General features: G+C 43.1%; 1 protein-coding gene across 1 annotated transcript in view; it reads left to right on the plus strand.

The window, feature by feature from the left end:
• Positions 1-1,890: 1,890 nt before the first annotated feature.
• RASA1 (RAS p21 protein activator 1) overlaps positions 1,891-20,464 on the plus strand; it is a 69,019-nt gene continuing 50,445 nt past the window's right edge. Inside the window, exons 1-2 of the mRNA XM_076363054.1 lie at positions 1,891-2,342; positions 18,830-18,979. Coding sequence (XP_076219169.1) covers positions 1,891-2,342; positions 18,830-18,979 — 602 coding nt within the window. The remainder of the gene's footprint in view (positions 2,343-18,829; positions 18,980-20,464) is intronic.

Consider the following 20,464-nt stretch of genomic DNA (forward strand, 5'->3'; position numbering starts at 1 on the left):
GCAAACAGCAGTAAATAGAAACCCACACAGACAGCAGGCTACGACATTGTTTGAAATTACATTTATAATACCGAAACATGGTAATGCAAAATCAAAGTTGTAAGAGACGGCCCTTGGAACTGCAATTTCTTAACCAGAAAAGCGGCAGGGTATGAATGTGTTACGGTGCTGTAAACCGAAGGCTAGAGCCAGCTTCTCCTTTCAGTGACACTGGGCACAAACCCAGCGTAATTCCATCGATCTCAGTGGTGCAACGAGAAGCAAATTTTGCCTTTAGAAGGCAAGATATGAAACTTCATTTCAGCAGATAAAAAGAGGTTGGCTGGAGAGCTGTGAAAGTGGGAGTAGTAGTTTGTTTTAGTGGCCTCAGGAAAAATTCACTTAATACTTTTGGGTAATGCAAAGCTTTGAAAACCTGAATGTTTAGATGCCTTCTGAGAACTCTTGAGAGACATACAAGTGTCAACGTGCTGTTATTTGTCAGCTCTTTTAACACCGGGGGGGGGGGGGGGGGGGGGGATCAAAAGATATCTACTTGTCATATTGCCTGGTCATGTTTGTCACACGATGTCTTCTTAATCACAGAAGCTACTTAGGTGTGAGGTGAACCTGATGTGCCGAGAAAACCCACTTAAGTTGGCAGAATTATTAATGATGAAGATAGACTTGGGGGTGTGAGAGTTTGCAGGCTTGAGTAACAAGAAAAAAAAAAAGTACAATTTCAGGAAAGTGCAGAGTAAATACCTTTTTACTAGGAATGGAGTCGCAACTCGTATTACAAGACAAACAGTATCTTGTAGACTCTAGGATGCATTTTTTTTTATTCTTATGGCTAGAATACCAGGTCTTTGCAATAATACGCAAAGGAAAGGGTCCTTTGCAAGTCGGTTTCTCTGAGAAAACCAACCCCAGTGAACAGCTTGGCCAGCCGGTATGAAGGCAGCCAGGCCCAGAGGCGATGAACCGACGGCGGACCTCTCCACACCCTGCGGGCTTCTGCCCCTAGGCCGGGGTGGTCGGGTCGCGGGACGAACGGAACCGCCTCCACCGCGCCGAGGCGGCCGGACCCGAGCGCGGCCCGCAGCTCCCCCCGACCAAACCCCGCCAGAGCAACGCCTCGCCCCGAACGCCTCCCTCCGGGAAGGCCCCACCGGCGCCTGGGAGCGCACCACCGGCTGAACGACGGCCGCGGCACCGCCAAAGGGCACTCACCCACCCACCCGCCGCCTCAGCCCCCCGCCGCCCCTAACGGCCGGGGCGCGCTACGCCGCCCCCGCGCAGCCCCTCCTCACGGCCGGGCCGGGCCGGGCCGGCCCTCCCGGGCCCCCCGCCCGCGCCGCACCTGCCGCCCGCGCCGTTCGGCCCTTTTCCTTTCTTTTCTCCTCCCGGAGGGGGAGCGGGAGGGGGAGGGGGGGGGTTCCCCGCCCCGGGGTCCCCCCGCACCCCCTGCGGAGCCGCCCCCGCCCCCTCCCAGCTGCCCACCCGCGCACGCGTGTGTGCCCGCCCGTGCCTGTGCGAGGGGGGGGGAAGGGGGGGGGGGGGCGGTGGCGCGCAGGCGCAGTGCGGCGCGGCCCGGCCCGTCTCGCTCCCGCGCGCTCCCCGGCCGGCCGGCGGGAGGCGGGGTGAGAGCGCGGGGCGGCGGGAGCCGCTCCCCTGGCGGCCGCCGGGGGCCGAGGCAGCCGCGCCGGGGTCCTGCGGAGCTGCCCTGCGCGCCCAGCCCCCGCCCAGCCGGGTATTGTTCCCAGCCCGTCTTCGCCGGGGAAGTTTTGCCCTCGTCCCGGCTCCGCTCCCCGCCGGGGCGGGGCGGGGGGGCCGGGGCCCCTTTGTCGCCACCTCCCCGGCGTGCGGCGGCCGGCGGAGGGGGGGCGGAGGGGGGGGGCGAGGCTCAACATGATGGCGGCCGAGGCCGGGGGTGAGGAGGGCGGCTCGGTTACCTTAGCCGGGACGGCGGGAGCCGCCGCCGGCGCGGAGCCGGGGCGCTACCCCGCCGTGTGCCGAGGCAAGGGGCCGGGGCCGCAGGGCCCCTTCCCGGCCGGCTCCGGCTCCGCCGGCGGCGGCAGCAGCCCGGGCGCCGGCCCCCCGGGTGGCCCGGCTTTGTGCTCGGTACTGGGGCTCCTGGAGCTGGGCGCGGGGCCTGCCCCTCCGGCGGCCGGCGGCGCCGCCACAGCGGCCGGCCCGGGGCAGGGACCGGAGGCGGCCGCCGCCTTCCCCCCGCTGCCGCCGCCGCCGCCGCCCCCCTTGGCCGGGGGACTGGGGACTGTGGACGAAGGCGACTCGCTGGACGGGCCGGAGTACGAAGAGGAGGAGGTGGCCATCCCGCTCAACGCGCCCCCCACCAACCAGTGAGTAGCCGCCGCCCCGCCGGGGCCCGCCACGCCCGGCCGCTGTGTGTGTCCCCCCCCCGCTCCGTCCCCCCCCCCCCCCCCCCCGCCGCCGAGGAGCGGGGGCCGCGGCGCCGGGCCCCCGCCTTCGCCCGCTGGAAAGTGTGTGTCGAACTCCCGTGGAAGTCCCGCAGAAGTTTTGCGGCGCCCCCCCCCCCCCCCCCCTTCCCCGCCCCCCCCGGTTCCGCCGCAGCAGGAAGGCTGCTCCGCCGGGACAGTGCCCGGGGACGGGAGTCCCGCTGCGGGCAGACCCGCCGCCCGGCCCGGCGGCTGCTCGGCGGAGGGGGCAGCCCTCCTCCGCCCGCCGCTTGGCAGCCCGGCCTTGTGGGGTGGGCGGGTGGAGGGTGAGCGGCGGCAGCAGGGACGCGAAGCTCCCCTTTGCTTGAAAGGTGGTACTCCGGTAATAACTGGGGTCAGCCCCTGGAAAAAAGGCGCTCTGCTCGAGACGAGTTCGTTTTTTGCAAGTTTTCATAGCGATACTGCGGGCTGCCAGGAAGAGTGAGCTATTCCGGTTGTGGTTTAACTACCTGTTGGGGAGACTTTTCCAACCTCCGCTAGCGCCGTGGTCTTTCTCAGAAGAGCCATAAACTTAATTTATTTATTTTTTTTTTAAATAAAAGCTAACAAAAATGCTGTCCGTGGCGTAAAATAATTCATATACCGTGTCATCATTTTGTATTGCATTGCTTTCTACTAAAAAAAAAGTAATATTTAACTTTCTCATTTCATATACAAACATAGCTAAAGCAATGCGCACGTGTTCGGTCTTTTTTTAAATTCAGGCAGTCTTGAACCGTGGATTTAAAATGAATTGTAGTTAATTCTGTTTTTTAAAGTCTTAGCAGAGAGGCTATTTTTATAAATAATGTCTAACTGCTTTGCTGCTTAACCAATTTAAAACAAAGTTGTTTTTAATTAGGTTGTGTTTGGAGAGAGGAGGCAGTGGAAAAAAAAAAGAAACAGTAAACCTGCAGTTAGGTTTTATTATACTTATCCATCCATTAGGTTAATCGGGATTCCTGCAGTGCTGGTAAGAGAAAGAATCTTTCACTAGAGGCAGACCGGTTCTGTGTTTATATTGTGTAAAATAGAAGATCAGATAATGTTATATAGAGTTCGTGTAATTAGTAAGTACTCTAAACACAACCTTTGGATTTAACTGTAGAAAGTTTGCAGGTTTACATAAAGCGCTTGCAAGGCTTGTATGAGAACAGAAAATAGCCCTGGAGCAGGTACTGTATTCTCCCCAAAATGAAATTGCTTCAAAGGCTTAAATTGCTTTCATCAGCATCTAGAAATACGTCGTTCCTGAACTTACAGTGAGTATAGTCGATAATTTAGGGTTTTGAGGTACAGGGTGGCAGATGTATTCAAGATATAGGTCAGAAAGTTAATCTGAAAACCCATCTGAATTTGGGTTCTGTTTTAAGTTCTCTCATAACGCCACTGTCAGGGAGTTAACTTCTGCACTATTTCACGTGCTTCCAAGATTTCAGGAGCCGTTGCAGTTATAACATTATAGGATTTCTTTTAAGTTAATCTCTCTAACCTTGACAGGCTTCCTAGTAATCCTTTATTCTTTCAATTTCTGGACTTCTTGTTGAAGTGTGTAAACATTAAGGCCTTGTTTTGTGAAGACAGTGTTTGAGCAGTTTTAAACTTGTAGAATTCCCTAACGAGCTAGAGATGGGATTAGGCAGATTTGGCAAAGGATAAGGAGGGAAATAGAATCACATAAAAGCAAAGTTACTTCTTCAGTATTGTGCATCAAGCCGGCAAGATACAGAATTCTGCTCTTCTGGTTTTCGCTCTGTAAGATCAGACTGCTTCTTCTGTTAGACCTGGCTAAGTTCCTCAGAGAACAGAGGAAAAAGCCAAAAAGCAAGCTTTTTTGAAATATTTTTAGAAAGTGGGGTAATTATTTATGAATAATCACCTTTGATACTAAATAATTGTTACCACATCTACAGTTCTGAGTGGATTTTGCAGTCAGAATATTGTCTTGTAAGTCATGTGCAAGCGTGATGGTTAACTTTCATGAAAGAGGATGTTAGATTACTGACAAGGAGTACATGCTAGGGGAAGACTGCAGAGGCCCTCATTTTGTTTTGGTTGACAAGGCTACTTACCTTATTCAGACAAAGGGGACACTGAAGTTTTTGCAGGACCAGAGCATAGCTCTGTAGTTAAACGTTCTTCTCTTGAAGATTCTTTAATACAGAAACATCCAAGAAATAAAATACATTTAAAAAATTGATTCAGAAGTTCATACCTCCATATACTTAACCTTTTTCTTTGTCATTTTATCTGTGGTGTGTGACTTTTCCATAAAAAAAATTAAGTTATCCGATTAAAATAATTAGAAGCCTTTTTCCCTTTCATTCATCTCTTGCTTATTTTGTACAGCATCAGTTTTTACCATTCTCAGTTAAGTCATTTAAATTGGCCATATGTCGATAGTAAATCGTATCCTTTCATTCCTGCTGTTTTATTTTGGAAGTGCTCTTTCTTTGTAGTTATACCATCTGCTTCTGCAGCGTTGAACTCTCAATTTACTACCAAAAAACAAAGATCAATATTATCTTTCATCTTGTATAAGGAAAGGTCCAATATAAGTCTTTAAAAGCAGTAATTGATCTTGCGATTTAAACCTGGATTAAATTTCTCCAGTTGAATGTGATTACAAAACTGCTGTTCCACTTGTTTAAATATGACTGCCAGCTCCACCCTTTCCCACTTCCTCCTAATTCATTCAGTTTTTATAGGAGGCATGCAGGGTTGGCTTGATGGATAATTCCACAATTCTGTCAAATGGTTTTGTTTCTTTGTCTTAATTGCTTACAATATATTATGTGTGTATCAGAAAATTGAGAGTGCTCTTCACTCCTGGCCTCGGTTTATGTGATACAAAAATTACTATTCTCCTGTATAAGAATGAAAAGGCGTTAATTTCTTTCGTAACAGTAACGACTCACTAGGCTGCTTTGCCTTCCCATGGACATGCATTGCATTTCAGGACTTACTGAGTGGTTGGTTACTGACTCCAAACAAAAATATCTGGTAAAAGTTGCTGCTTGATGTTTCGAAGTTCATACTCCGATCTTAGATTATTAGACTTTTAAGTATGAAATGAAATTAAGCTTTCTGTATAAACTTAGACACAATTTTATCCCTTTCTCATCTCCTAACTTGTTTTTTAAAAGAAAAAACACAACAAAAAACCCAAAACCAACCACACACAACAACCAAAATCTGAGTGAGTTCCCAGTTTGCAAGTGTTAGGCCATAAAGGTGTCACAAACTGAATGTTTTTTTTCAATATGAATAAGTTTTTCAATACCGTATAGTTGACAGTCTGGCTTTCACAGTAACTAACCTGAAGGGATGGGAAGTCAAGCAGATGCAAGTTCTGCACTTCCCATCAGGATGCTGTAAATATAGTTTGTTCAGAGCAGTCAGGATGTGTTCGTCTTCACTAGCAAGCACCTAATACACTTAATTTCCTCTTCTCTTTTCCACATACCTAAGGAAAAGGGGAATATGTCTTCTATTAGTGTGTTTTCTTTAATTTTCTAGCGGTGGGTGGAGATTGTCAGCATGTAACAGGTTCTCTTTATTCACAAACTCAAAATCCCCAAGTAGGGTTGATTTTTATCTTCTTTGATCCTGAGTGAAACTGACTTAAGGCTTGTCTGTTCAGTGTGTGTGTGGTTTTTCATTTTTCTGGAGCACAGCAGTAGCATGTTTATACTGTAGCTTAATTCTAGGTGGGAGGCACAGGATGCTAGGGAATAAAGTGGGCAACTCTGTGTTTGTTTTGGTCATTTTTTTCCGCGCTTTCTACCCCATTTGCAAAGCTCACTGGCAGAGGCTGTAATAGTGTAAGGAAATGCTTTCAGATTTAATGAATGAATGCTGTTTTATTTGGTTGTAAACCAATGGTATGTGGAATAGTTCAGTTACTTGTGTATTTGATCAAAAATCTTAGTTGACAAAATTAGTTTAGATCCTAGTGTTGCATTAAGGTGGCAGAAGCAGTTCCAGTGTATTCCAGCAAAACTGACATTTTCGTACGCTGTTTTTTGAGCAGTGGTTATCGGTTTGAAATGGAAATGAGTTGAAATTGAAAGCTATCAACCATACAAAATGAAATAGGCTGTCAAAATACCGTCTGGTTAAAACAAATCTTACCCAAAGCAGATGTATTCCTACAGTCACTGTTGGTGCCTGTTGAGGCAACATCATAGTGAGAAAAAGAGCTGAAGATAGGGAGATGGATAGAGCAATATCAAATAAGCATGGATTGCATGAAAGTAGAACATTTTTCTGCCTGAACATAGTGTGAAGTTCTGGTTTCTTCACATGATTGTCAAAGGTGGCAAGTCCAGAGTTCTGCAGCATTTGTTTATTTCAGTAACTCATGAAAAGGAATTTTTTTCTGAATAATGATTGAAGGCCCTTTTCCATACTGATGAATGAATCTGAAAACTGAGGGGAAATAGTATTGGCATGTTCAGTTAAGTTGTGTATAAACAATAAAAAATGAAATGTGATGTAACTTGATTTTAGTGTATGAGGTTTCTTTCCTGTTTAGCAGTTAATGTGGTTAGCAGGTAAACTTTTCTTTTTTAGGTAATGAATTTCTTTATTAATTCCTGTTCTCTACTGAAGGGAAACACCTTTTCTAAAGTTGATGGGTAGTGTACTGATTTGGCTTAAATAGACAGCCAAATCTAAAAAAATAAAACCTTAATAAATAGACCTGAATATAAGTCTGGTTTTAGTTCTGGCTGAATGTGTGGTGTTAGAAGTGCTGTCTTAAATGAATGGTTAAAAGCAGCAGAGCAAAATCGTACCTAACCATATATAGGAAGTGAAGCAGTCAGTAAGCTGAGTATGTTAGGTACGTATATAAATGAAAGCTTCAGGTGAAGAAAACCAGAAGTAGAACAGTATTTGATGCTGGAAAAAGTTTGAGGAGGTTTTTTCAGTAGTTTAGTCAATATTTCTAGTTAATGTCAGATGATGTCATTTTGTTTAAACAGTGAATAGAGTCTCTTGACCTGCACTTTGTCTAGTTTTTATTTTGTGTTGTATATTGACTCCCAGAACTTCAGTGTGGGACTTAACGCACTTTGTCTACTGGCCTACCCTATTGAGAAGCACAATATTGTGCCATATTTCTTCACCTTTTCTTGTCTTAATGTTTTATGGCTTGGGAGTGGGGAGGAACACAAATTTTACCAGTGGGGGCATGGGTCTCTTCAGTGTAGGACCCCATCTGTTGTTTCAGCCATAAATTCTTAGGACTCCCGTAGTAGTTTTCCAGTTTCCCACATATCTTCCTTTCTCCTTGAACAAAACCAAAAAATCTTGGTATTTGTCTCACCGGTAGGCACAGTAGGAGGGAGAAGGAGGAGGCATCTTGTTTTAACATCGTCTTTGTGCTGCACAGAAGTATGGCAGTGAAACGATTCTGTGTGCCTCCAGAGTATGGTCCGCACCAATAAAATCTTACCAGTGCTTGACAAGTCTTATATACTTGTCCTGTTTCATATACTTTTGTATACTATATAAAGACTTCAGGCAGTCTTTAATATTTTTTATTTTTCTATAAAATATCTGCTTTATCACTCTGGAGCAGAAAAAAGTTTCCGTTCTTACATGAGTCTATCTTTAAGTTATGTTTTGCGTTGAAGGTGATGAGGAGTAGTTAGCCTGGATTTATGAGGGGGAAATCACGCTTAACCAACCTAACAGCCTTCTACAATGAGGTCATTGGCTCGGGTAGAAGGGGGGAGAGTTTACCTCAGCTTTAGTAAGGCTTTTGACACCTCATAGACAAGCTGACGGTGTACAGGTTAGATAAATGGACAGTGAGGTGGATTGAAAACCGGCTGAACGGCTGGGCCCAGAGGCTGGTGGTCAGCGGCACAAAGTCCAGGTGGAGGGGAAGTCACTGGTGGTGTTCCCCGGGGTGTACCCAGGGGCCAATACTGTTTAACATTTTGATTAATGACCTGGATGCTGGGACAGAGTGCACCCTTAGCAAGTTCGCAGGCGATGCAGAACTTAGAGTGGCTCAAACACCAGGTGGGTGTGCTGCCATCCGGAGTGACCTGGGCAGGCTGGAGGATTGGGCCATGAGGGATCCCTGTGAAGTTCAACGAAAGAAATGCAAAGCTCTGGCACTGGGGAGGAATAACCCCAAGCACATGCTGGGGGCTGACCAGCTGGAAAGCAGCTCTACAGAGAAGGACGTGGGCGTCCTGGTGGACAGAGCCAGCAATGCACCCTCATGGCAGAGAAGGCTAACAGTATCTTGGGCTGCACTGGGAGGAACTTCGCCAGCAGCAAGAGGGAGGTGATCCTTCCCCTTTGCTCAGCACTGGTGAGACACATCTGGGGTGCTGTGCCTAGTGCTGGGCTCCCCAGAAGAAGAGGGACATGGACTTACGGAAGCAGGTCCAGTGCAAGGCCACCAAGATGATGAAGGGACTGGATCATCTGTCAGACAGGGAGAGGCTGAGAGAGCTGGGACTGCTCAGCCTGGAGAAGAGGAGGCTCAGGTGGGTCTTATCCATGCATATAAATACCTGATGGGAGGGAATGAAGATGAGGGAGCCAGACTCCTCAGTGCTGCCCAGTGAAAGGGCAAGAGGCAATGGAAACAAATTAAAAAAACTTGAAGTTCCATCTGAATACAAAAAAGCGCCGCTTTTTGTCGTAGGGGTGGTCAAACAGTGGCAGAGGTTGCCCAGAGAGGTTGTGGAGTCTCCATCGTTGGAGATGTTCATTACCCGACTGAACACAGCCCTGAGCAACCTGCTGTAGCTGATGCTGCTTGGGGGGGGGGGGGGTTGGACTAGATCCCCAGCAGTCACTTCCAAGTTAAGTAATTCTGTATATGTATAAATATACTGTTTATAGTTGAGGATCAGTGTTACAGGACCTATTTGCTGAAAATTGTTACTTGAAGTATGAAGGAATCACGTCAGTGGCAGTAGCTAATAGTGAAGACTTTAAAGGAAAGTACAAGAAATCCTTAGGTGGGTAAATAGAATACTTCATTATTTTCTATGTAGGTAGATCTCCTAATTTCTGCTGTAAAAGCTCAAGAATTTGCTTTTTTAAAAAAACAAATCTTTGTAAAGTAGCTAAAAGTGCTGCTTAAATATTTAATAAATTTGCTAGGAATGTGTGCCTTGGTTATTACAGTTATAAATGTGTACAAATTCATTTATACAAACCGATGTTGCTAAATTAACTTCAAAGCTCCAGTCATATTTCAGAGAAGGAGTATCAAGGTTGCCAGGACACTCAGTGTACCCAGTCAGCGTTCTGGTAAGTTAGCAGTCTGATTCTTGTGATGATCAGGCCCTAAAAAAATCATTTTCATCTTCAAATTTCAGTATTTTCAGCTGCTTCTCAGGCCAGCTTCATACCAAATCAATTTTTTTTGTCGTTAGGGTTTCCTTTTTTGTTAAATTGAAATAGTAATAGTTGTTCATTCTCAAGTGCTAATTGGGATTTGTAAGTATACAGTTTCATCAGCGCTGGAATGTATAGAATCATAGAACTGTAAAACAGCCCAGGTTGGGAGGGACCTTGGAAGATCATCTGGCCCAGCCTTTTGTGGGAAAGGGAGCATAGCTGAGATTATTTAGCACGCTGTCCAACCACATCTTGAAAACCTCCGGTGATGGGGGCTCTACCACATCCCTGGGTAGTTTGTTCCAGGAAATGATTGTTGTCACTGTAAAAAAAAAAAAAAAAAAAAAAAAAAAAAAAAAGTACTGGAATACTGTGGTGAGGTCCTCCTGATCCTTCTCTTCTCCAGGGAGAAGAGACCTAACTCCTTCAGTATTTCCTCATGGGGCAGGTTCTCCATACCGTTGATCATCTCATGGCGCTCCTTTGGATCCTCTCCAGTCTGTCCACACCTTTCTTGAATTGCGGGGACCAGAACTGGACGCAGTACTCCACGTGCAGCCTGACAAGCGCTGGGTAGAGTGGGATGATCACGTCTCTTATCTCTGCTAGCAATGCCCCTGTGGATGCAGCCCAAGATCTGATCTGCCTTTGTTGCTGTAGTGGCACGCTGCTGACTCAGGTTCATCTTGTCGTCCACCAGGACCCCCAGGTCCCTCTCAGCGAGGCTGCTCCCCAGCCACACGGATCCCAGACCGTACTGGGCTCTTTGGTTGTGTCATCCCAGGTGCAGGACCTTGCACTTGCCTTTCTTAAACTTCATGCTGTTCTGGCTAGCCCACTCTTCCAGCCTGCCCAGGTCTCTCTGTAAGATGGCTCTCCTTTCTGACATGTCTACCTCACCACCCAATCTGGTGTCATCAACAAACTTGGTGAGGGTGCTTTCAATCCCATCATCCATCTCATTTATGAAGATGATGAACAGCGTGGGGCCCAGTATCGATCCCTGGGGGACCCCACTTGTGACAGGGTGCCAGCCAGAGTACAAACCACTGATCACCACACTCTGAATGTGGCCCGTGAGCCAATTTCCTACCCATCTTGCAGACCACCCATCCAGGCTGTATCGTGCCGGTTTGTTCAGTTAATGTTAGTGTTGAGATGTTAGCTGTATGTAATTATATTTGAAGAAGTTGAGTATGTTAACTACACGGTAATATTTAAAACGTTACAGTTTTCTGTTAAGGATTACTGTCTTTGGCTCAGTAGGGCTGGGTATATGATTTTCTTATTAATAGCTACTTACAGGTATTTGGACAAGGGTTTCTCTATGAACTTCCCCTTGCAGAGTGCACTGCTTTCTTTTCCAGAGTAGTTTCCAGAAACCATCTGGGTTTAGCCAACCTTTGATAATCAGCTCAGGAATAACATGGTAATTCTGTGTAGATTTGTGTAAGAAGCTTTTCTAAAATTTTGGCTCTTTTTTATTGTTATTATTTTAAGTCCACCTCTTGCTTTCTGTAAAATTATGCGTATGTATGCAAATGTTCACCCATATCTAGGACACGCACAAAAGGATATTCTGTCGGTGGCTTACTCATTGGGTTTTGTATGGTTATTTTATAGGTGAATTGCATCATCTTTTTCTATAGATAAAATTTAAGATTAACCATAAATCAATCAATTCCTTTTTTCTGTTGCCAACTGTTAGTAGAGTAACACTGGAGACGTTACAAGATTCAAGCGTGGATACTTGCTTAATCCAGAATATTAAGGAATTGCTTGCATTATACTTGTTCAATCCATACCTTTTCCCCAGATTTTTTTCTTGCATAGATTTTTGTGCTTTCTAAGCATCCGTGGAGAGATTTTTTTTGTTCTTTCCACTCCTTGGCAATAAAAGGGATGCTAGAAAAATGTCTTTATTCCTCCAAAAGCAAAATGTTACCAAGCCTCTGTAGTAATCATCTCGTTCCATATTCAAGTCTAGAAACAGGTTGGTTTTTTTTCTTTTCTTAGTTGTACACACAGTTCTTTTATGTCACGGTGTTGGATTTGTTGTGTATGGATTGTACTCTCTAGGTTATATTCCCCCACTGTTGTTCCTAGTGCATGTGGGAAGCATTGGCCATGTTTTAATTCAGGCATTGTACCTATCTTTGATGTCTACTGTATAACTGTCAGGGTTTCCTCGTTATAGAAGCAGTTATCTATCCATAGGTGTGATGCACCTCTCTAGAGAGGCATTCCAGCTTGCAAGAGGAGGTGAGAGTGGAGCACAAAACAAAAACCTGTGCTTGCTTAGAGAGGGTGAGGTGCGAGGAGGAGGAGGAAGGTGAAGGAGCCTCTGGTACATTTAATGAAGTTAATGGCAGACAACTTGAACAGTATCTCAGAAACTCCTTAATTATTGCTAAAGAGTATCTGCTCATTTGTGTGGCAGTATTAACATTGTTTCTGTAGTAGTTACTCTTAGTTCAAACAGAAAAAGGAATATTTTTGACCTGAGGGCACAAGTAGGAAGCATGTAAAAATGAGAAGCTTCTTGCTAAAAACTTAGAGTTCCAGAATTCACTCTCTAAGCTGATCCTTCAGTAAGAAAATGCAGGCTGTTCCAAGAGCTGTTTTTCAGCCAGGTTAGCTATATTTCACCTGCTTATTGGTGGCTCTTGCAAAAATGAGATAGGCAATCAGTCTTCTTTTCAGTAAGTATATATCAGGTAGGATTGGAAGAAATCTTTTGGCTTTGTTGGCTATTATGCTGTTGTCACATCTCTGTCTCTTGTAAAGCTGATAGCATTGTTTGTTACAGCAGTTGGAACTTTCAGAACCTTTCTTTCCTTAGTGAAGTTACTTAAATGTATTCCTTTTTGACTGTATGCTTATCTTGCTCTTTCATCTTTGCATAGTCTTTTTGCTAAGATGCACTGAGGTTTTTGGTTGATCTGTTTTGTTCTAGCCCAGAGTTGATCTAAACTCTGCTTGAAAGTGTTTTGACGGCTTCTTTTGGAGGTGTGTGCAAGTCCCACGGTTAACAGGTTGGCACAGCTGGTGTACCGAGGACTGCCTAAAGTAGTGACTTTCCATGTTAGTTGGCTGGTTCCTAGTCCTGAAGTGCAGCATGGTTCAGTTTTCCACATGCTGTTTCTAAGGGGTTTTGGAACAGTCAAAGGAGAAAAGCAGAATTACTCTTCATTAGGCTTACATGGGTATGCTTACATGCATTGTACTGCGTCTTAGAAAAATGCATAGGGATACAAAAGGGATAAAAACCCCTCGCTCCCTTTCTTAGAAGAGCATGTAACACTCAGTTTCACGCATACTGGACAAGGAACACTTACTGGGCTTCAAGTTCGTTTCATCTCTTGTTTCATTATCTTAAAGGTGCATCCAGTGTAGTAGTCGATACATATTTGCGGGGCTTTTTCTGGCAGGAAGTTCTTTGTGATGTGGAGAACTGTAAAGGCTTGGTCAAAAATTGGTGACTAATGAATAGTAACTAACAAGACAGAAGGAGGACGTGAATTTAGTAAAGTCTGAGTGAAACTTACCTTAATCTCTACAAATAATGTACATAAAGGAAGTAATGCGGCCTTACAAATCTGACAGAGATGGGGGATAAAGTGTTAAAAGGCGGAGTCTGGATAAAATGGTAAACTAAGAAGGCATTTTAGGCTGAGAGAAATTGTAAGACTGAAATGAAACTTGAGTGAATAGGAGCATCAAGTCTTCAGATGGAAAGCTTGAGAGGGGATGGTTGGTGTTAATGGGGTAAGAAGAAACAAATAACAGGATTTTTTGTTGTGCTTTTTTTTTCTTTCTCCTCTGTCTTCATGAGACCATACTTGAGATTTCTGTGTGCCATTTGAAATTGAGGATTTTCCCGGTTCGAGGTAATCATCTTTGCTCTCTTTTGCTTCTAATGGGAACAGAGCTCACATAATCTTAGGAGGTGATAACAAGTATCTGTAATGTGTGAAAGGTACTAAGGCAGTGGCTGAATTGATAGGAGGGGAGCTCTGGCCATGACTCCCAGAAGTTCTCCATTCTTACAGGTTTTGTTGAAGCAGCAAGGTGTGGCTAAGGAGAGCTTTGACTGAAGTGTATATGGCATTTGATGACTGTTTTTCCTGTGCACCGTAACTTTTTTTTCTAGACGGAAATAGAGAGGTCTGCAGCTATTACCAACATCTACATTTGTACTAAGTTGCTGAAAAACACTTTTACTCCCCTTCAGCACTTTCTCCTCCCCAACCTACTGTGTACCTAAGTAAAAATTGCAGCGTACTGTAACAACAGAATCCTTTAGTGGAACAACAAAGCTTCATAATACTTGCTTGTCCCACATGTAAAAAGGAAATATGTAAATAAAAGGATTTGGTTGAACAATGTGACATGCTTCCACACACAATAGCAGCTGCCTCCTTCCAGATGGTAAATTCACCATCTGCTACCTCTTTGTGAACAGCCTGTGCCTTGCACGGACCTTGTGGTGTGTCCACGTTGGGGGCCAAAAGTCCTGTTACTGTACCGTGAGCTTGCTGAAGGGATGCAGCGTAGCTGCATTCCCACTCAGTAGAAAGTGCTGGCTGGGCCTAATGAGGCCAGAGTGACTGGGTGTCTGGTACTCAGCATCCTCCGTGGAGCGGAGGAAAATTAAGGGGCTCATGTTTGCAGGACAGAAGTAAGAGCTCTAACTGCAGTGCAACTCATTTCACGAGGTTCATGACCTGGCTTGTGGCTGTAGTGTCGGGACCATTCTCCTACGCAGCTGTGTGTTGCTTGTGTTTATATATAAGCTGTTTGTGATGTTGTTGTGTCTGTGTTCTGTCTGTTTGCTGTAATTAAGATTGTGATACATAGGGTTGGAGTTTCGAACCTGCTGCTTTTGATTTAAACTGGCGGATGGGAGTATTTTCTTGCACAGTTTCTGACTGGTTTGTGAAACATGGAAGCCTATTACTGGGATTCTCTTAGAAGCAAAATAAAGGTCGCAATTCAGGTAACAAGTTTACAAGTTTGTTACAGCAGTTAAATGGGTGGTCATGGAAACAACCGCCTAAATTGGGATCTGTAGTTGGTAAGACATTTTATAGTTGAATCACTCCATAACATTGTGTTGCAAGGCTACTTGTGTTTTCTCTTTTAATGCATCTCATGATAGCTATTGTATTGTCAGGGCGCTAGCTGTGATTCAGAATGTCATTTAATTATGTTTGCTCAAAACACTGTGAAAACAGTGGATTGAGAGCATTTAAAGATTTGCAAAGTTAACGTTAGAAATTCAAAAGTGTTCCTAGGTAGCACTAGGCAAGCAAGCAGAGGTGACTGACTAGAAATGATAGGGATCTTGTCTTGGGCAATGATGGAGGATGTACATCTAAGTGGTAGTGAGTTATGGTTTTGAATGCACACATTTGGTAAGTCACAGCCACTGAGGTGACTGTAGATTTACGAACAGCTAGGCAGGTTGTTTATTTGATACCCACCTATCCAAACCTTAATTCCTTTCATGAGACTCGTAGTGCACTGTAGGTGGGACTTTTACATCTGTTCAGAAGCTGTATTTGAGGTGAATGAAGAGATCTGGTTAAGCATTGCTTCTAACTATGAGCACATTAAACTCGAAGCTGTTAAAAATGCTGAAATTGTTCATCTTGACCTATAAAACTCGAAATGGTGCAGAGCCTCCAAAGAGGGAAAGGTAGTTTCTTGTGATGTATTTTTGCAGAAACACTGAACTCAGGCTTCGTTGAGTTACCTGATTGAGGGTTAAAACCAGAGGATCTGGGATTTATTTTATTTCAGAATTTGTGATAGCCTGATCCTATCCTTCAGAGTGTTCTGCACTCTTTATTCTCTGATGAAATTACGAGTAGGGCAGGTTTTGTAGTTTAGTCATTTCTGTTGTACCTTCTTGGATAGCATTGAATATTGGATGGATATTCCTTTACAACTGATAATACAGCTTAAGTTATTTTAATTTTTCACTAGTATGGATTTGTGCTCAGTATATTAGCCAATATTTGCAGAAAAATTGATCTATGGATGTATTTCAAAGCAAAAAAAAAACCCAGAAATATTAAAAACAAGATAATGCTGCTCCTTAATTGAGTACTTGATATCCTTAGATCAAATACTGCAATTTTGTAAAATAGTCTTTACTATTTACTATCAAACTACTTGAAGATAATGATGCAAAGTTGCAGACTGCATCTTCATGTAACACTGAAAACAGGTGATAGCTGGATGAAATATAAGACGTGCACTTCTAAAAATGAAGTCTTTCAACACTCTTATGCTGTATATGGCTTGAATAAAGCGGTTCTGTCTAGTGATGAAACTCTGCTCTCTGGAAAAATGCAGTTATTTCCCAACAAGCATTTTGCATATTTTAATGGTACCTTAGAACGTTGTACTTCAGTGTGTATCTGTTTTTTAAAAATGTGTGCTATCTACAGAGGCTTCCTGAGGATATCAGTTAAGCTGTTTTGTGCTATCATTGCTCAATATTGACTGAACTACTGCCATTTGTATCTTCATATCAGTTGGTAGTTAAACTCAGTGTTAATGCTTATTCCTGTAGCTAGTGGTATAGAGTAATTTGTGCATTCCACTAATGCATAGCAAGCTGTAAAATACAGTGTATTTTGTACCAGCTGTTAATATGTCAAATATGTGCTCAGTGACACTGAATTTAATTGCACTTAGAAGTTAACTAGAATATTTATTTCAGAAAACAAAGCTTTTCTGAAATGGGAGAGCAGTAATTTTTAACCCTGCTTCTACTTTACCTGGTAATAAATGTCTTCTGTTATGCTTGATATAAAACTACTGAATGGGAGAGAATGTATATAGCCTGTTCAGTGTTAGAGTAAGTGATCTCCAATATGTGGGATATACTAGTATATATATATATTGCTGTCACTGGCAAGGAGGGTGTCCTCTTTGTTCAAAGTTTCTGGTCTTAAAATTTGAGCACCCAAGTTTGTGCTATCACTGTAAGAAATCCTGGTCCCTTACAGAAAAGCTGAATATTTTGTTTGCAAGTAATCCTGCCTTTTTGTTTTCCTAGTATATTTTTTTATTAGTAATTTGCATTCTTATTAACGCTCCCACCTTCTCCATTTCGAAAGTATGCCTTTAAGTTCGGCATTGTAACGCAATGTGTCGATAGAGTTAAGATTATTTTTCTCAAGTGGGTGATAAATAGGAACAAATAGAAGCTTAGTGAACCTATTGTTACTTTAAAATAGTCTTCATGGAATGTTGGTTTTAAAGGATTTCTTGATCAGGAAGGTTTCTTTAGTGGAGTTTCATACTTCGTGGAAGTCGGTCTATCCAGAAGAGCGAAGCCGGGTTGTGACATGTACTGGGAAGGAACAAGTTCGGGTTTCAGCCATGCTGTGCACGCCGGCAAGCGGCATGTTTCACCCTAGGTACCTCAAAGTAGAGGGTCTTGATTTTGTTTCCTTTCCTAAAGGACCCTCCTGGTAGGGGTAGTGTGATCCACTTTTTTTTTTTTGCAGACCGTCTTTGAGCGACAGGTTTCTGTCCGTGAGGCTGCGTTGCTCTGGAATGGGATGAGACAGGATCTCGCTAACATAACTCGGGCTGCAGCAGCCTCAAGTGCTGTATGTTGTACAGGCACAACAGGGCTTTTTCTGGTTTAACTTGTTTTGATCAGGGTGAGGAAGAGAAGCAAAGGAGAGCTATACGAGCAAGCACACAGCTTTGCCAGGGTAAACAGTGTCTATGATGGTGCTGCTTCTGCTGGTATACATGATGTTTATCAGTTTAGTCTATCTGATTTTCATTCTGATAAAAGCTCTCAGAACTTTTGCTTCCATTTTGTAGGGGGAAAAAAAAAAGCTTCTGGTCAGATTTTATCAACAGCCCAGCTTTTTTTTTTTTTTTTTTTTTTGGAACTGTAATCTGTGCAATTTTTGGTATTCTTGCATTTATTCGTTCAAAAGGCAATTTACATATGTCTTCCAAAATGCATTTTTGTGACTCTTGCAAGACATATGTGAACTGTTAGAACTAAAAGGCAAGTGGCCTGAAGTGGTAAATGATTTAAATCGTCTAAAACAGTGGCTGTATGGAAGCTGATGTTTTCTTGAGTGTAGAAATTAAAGGCTGAATTAAGCATATTTAGTTGATGGATGCAGAGCTAATAAATTATTACAGTATGTAGCTCCGGAACATGGTGTGGCTTTGTGAAGGTGATGGGAACAATGCTTGGCTTTATATTTGAACGGCACCCTCCATTGCTGCTGCCTTTTTTTTTAAAAAAAAAACTTAATATTTGATCATTTGGATTAGAACAAGTGTTCTGACAAAAGCTGTGTAAATAAACTGAGGTAAGGTGAATGAATGCTTGAATGGTTACAGTCTAACCTTTACTTTAGACTGAAGTGTTCCTTTGTCATGTTTTGCAGTCTGTGATTTGCCACGCATCTGCACTTGCTTTTAGTTGATAGGGTATGCATTGTGATTAGGAAAGACTGTTTTGGGGCCGGATGGCGGTCTGGTGGCTGCTGTCTCTCCAATTCAACGCAGGCTTTGCTACAGCAGTATCTGTGTCAGCTGAGAAACAGGTTGTTACAATTCACTTCTCAATTTATGCTTTTGGAAAACCCAGCCTGAATGGTAGCCCGTGTAGGCTTAAAATGTAACAGTCTTCCAAGTCAGATCAGTCATCTCTGGTTCCGTTTATTTAAAATAAGCAAATTAGGGAGGAGTGAAAAGCTGATGATATGTATAGAGCCTCCGCCCCTTGGGATAGTTCGCTGGGAGAAGCAGGTTATCTGAAGAATTATGCTGTCTTAAAAGTATTGTTTATTGACAATAAGTAAACTGGGAGGTTGAAGATGTAAAGATGTGATAACTTTGAAACAAAGGTTTGGAGTTACATCAGTTTTGACTGAAAGCTTTTGTTAGTTGCATAGGTCTATTCTGTGAGAAAAAACAAAAACCTTAATTTGTAAGGACACCCATTGTTATTCTTTTTTCAGGTGGTATCATGGAAAACTTGACAGAACAATTGCAGAAGAACGTCTTCGACAAGCGGGAAAACCTGGAAGTTACCTTATTCGAGAGAGTGATCGGAGACCAGGTTCATTTGTGCTTTCATTCCTTAGTAAAACAAATGTCAATCATTTTAGGTGAGAATTAAATGTTTTATTTTAAAATACTGTAATCTGTTTATTTTTGGGTTTAGATCACAATAGAGTACAAACAGAAAACAATCACTGTATTATAATTGAGTACTTTTTACTCTATTCTTGCATGGTACAGCTTTTTACTTGTGTTTAATTGTTTTAAAATATGCTGCTTAAAAATTACTTTATAGGCTAAAGAACAAAAATGTGAGGAAACTAACAACATCTGGATAGAGAAGCCTGTCTAAAGTGGTTGTGAATAGACTTAAAGCAACGTGTAGGTTTCATTAGTCAGTCAAGGAGATTGTTTTGAGTCTGTTCCGTAGTAGCCATTGTAGCTCAGAGGACATATTTGAAGTGCTAGCGCATCTGGTTGCTTCCTTAATTTTGAGGGGGAAAAAAACCCAAAAAACCAAAAAGAAAAACCCCAAGAAGAAACAAAGAGATTATGTATTTAATAATCCGAAGGTTTGCTGGAAACAGCTTTCAGTATCTGTTAGAATTGGTTGTTCTAAATACAGGTAGCTCTTTATCCAAAGTTGTAACTAGGATTATTTTACCATTGCCAAACTGTGTACATTAGTAAGTTAATTTATTCTTTAGTGTAAATGAGATGTATTCTGAGAAGAGCTTGAAGGGTAGTCAGCAAGTGGAGTGCTGCAGTGTAATGTTCATCTTTACAAAACAGGAAAGCAAATGTTTCTTCAGCAGTAAAAGAAATCTTTGTCAGTTGTCTTGATAGCCACAAACAAATTCAAAGCATATTCTTCAACTTCTGGAAGTGGGAATTACCCAGAATACCAACATATGAGCCACTATGTGCATGGTTTACAAATGTGGGGAGGTTTTGGTTGCATCTGCTGTGTGATGAAGTGTGCTTCAGAGGTCCTGATCTACCATTGACATGAAGGTGTAATTTTCTTAAGTGCAGACAATATAGTACAGAAATAGCATCTCATGTTTGCGTCCTGCTGTCTGACCTATCAATTTCAGCTTCTCAGCTATACTGATACTCCTTTGGGAACTGGTTACTGTGTAGCAGTAGCAGAAAAGAAAACTGTGCTAATACTTGCTTTCTAGTGTTGTTTTAGGGTCTTGGATTATTTTTAATAACTTCTACTTTCGAAGCCAGTATCAGGCAATTGACTGTTGGTTCATGCCCACCATAAAAGTGTTTCTGGCAACTGAGGTAGAAGATAATCTAACGATTTCAGATTCCCTAAGGAAAGGGTCCTTACAGTATTTTCAAACCTTAAAGAATCTTTCATTCTGAGAGCCATAAAACACACAGAGATAAATATCCAAAGGGAATTAATTTGTTAGTTAATACTGTTCTTCAGAGATTGGACATGTTTTCTGTTTCATTCTTTGACTGCAAGTGTATATTTTTGTTTGTTATTAGATAGGCAAGTGTTACACTCAAGAACATTGTCAACCTCAAGAATAGCAGCCTTAAAGTAATTTCAAGCAAATACAGGGATGGATCTC

This window comes from Aptenodytes patagonicus, chromosome Z, assembly GCF_965638725.1.
Source record: "Aptenodytes patagonicus chromosome Z, bAptPat1.pri.cur, whole genome shotgun sequence".
Taxonomy (NCBI): Eukaryota; Metazoa; Chordata; class Aves; order Sphenisciformes; family Spheniscidae; genus Aptenodytes; species Aptenodytes patagonicus.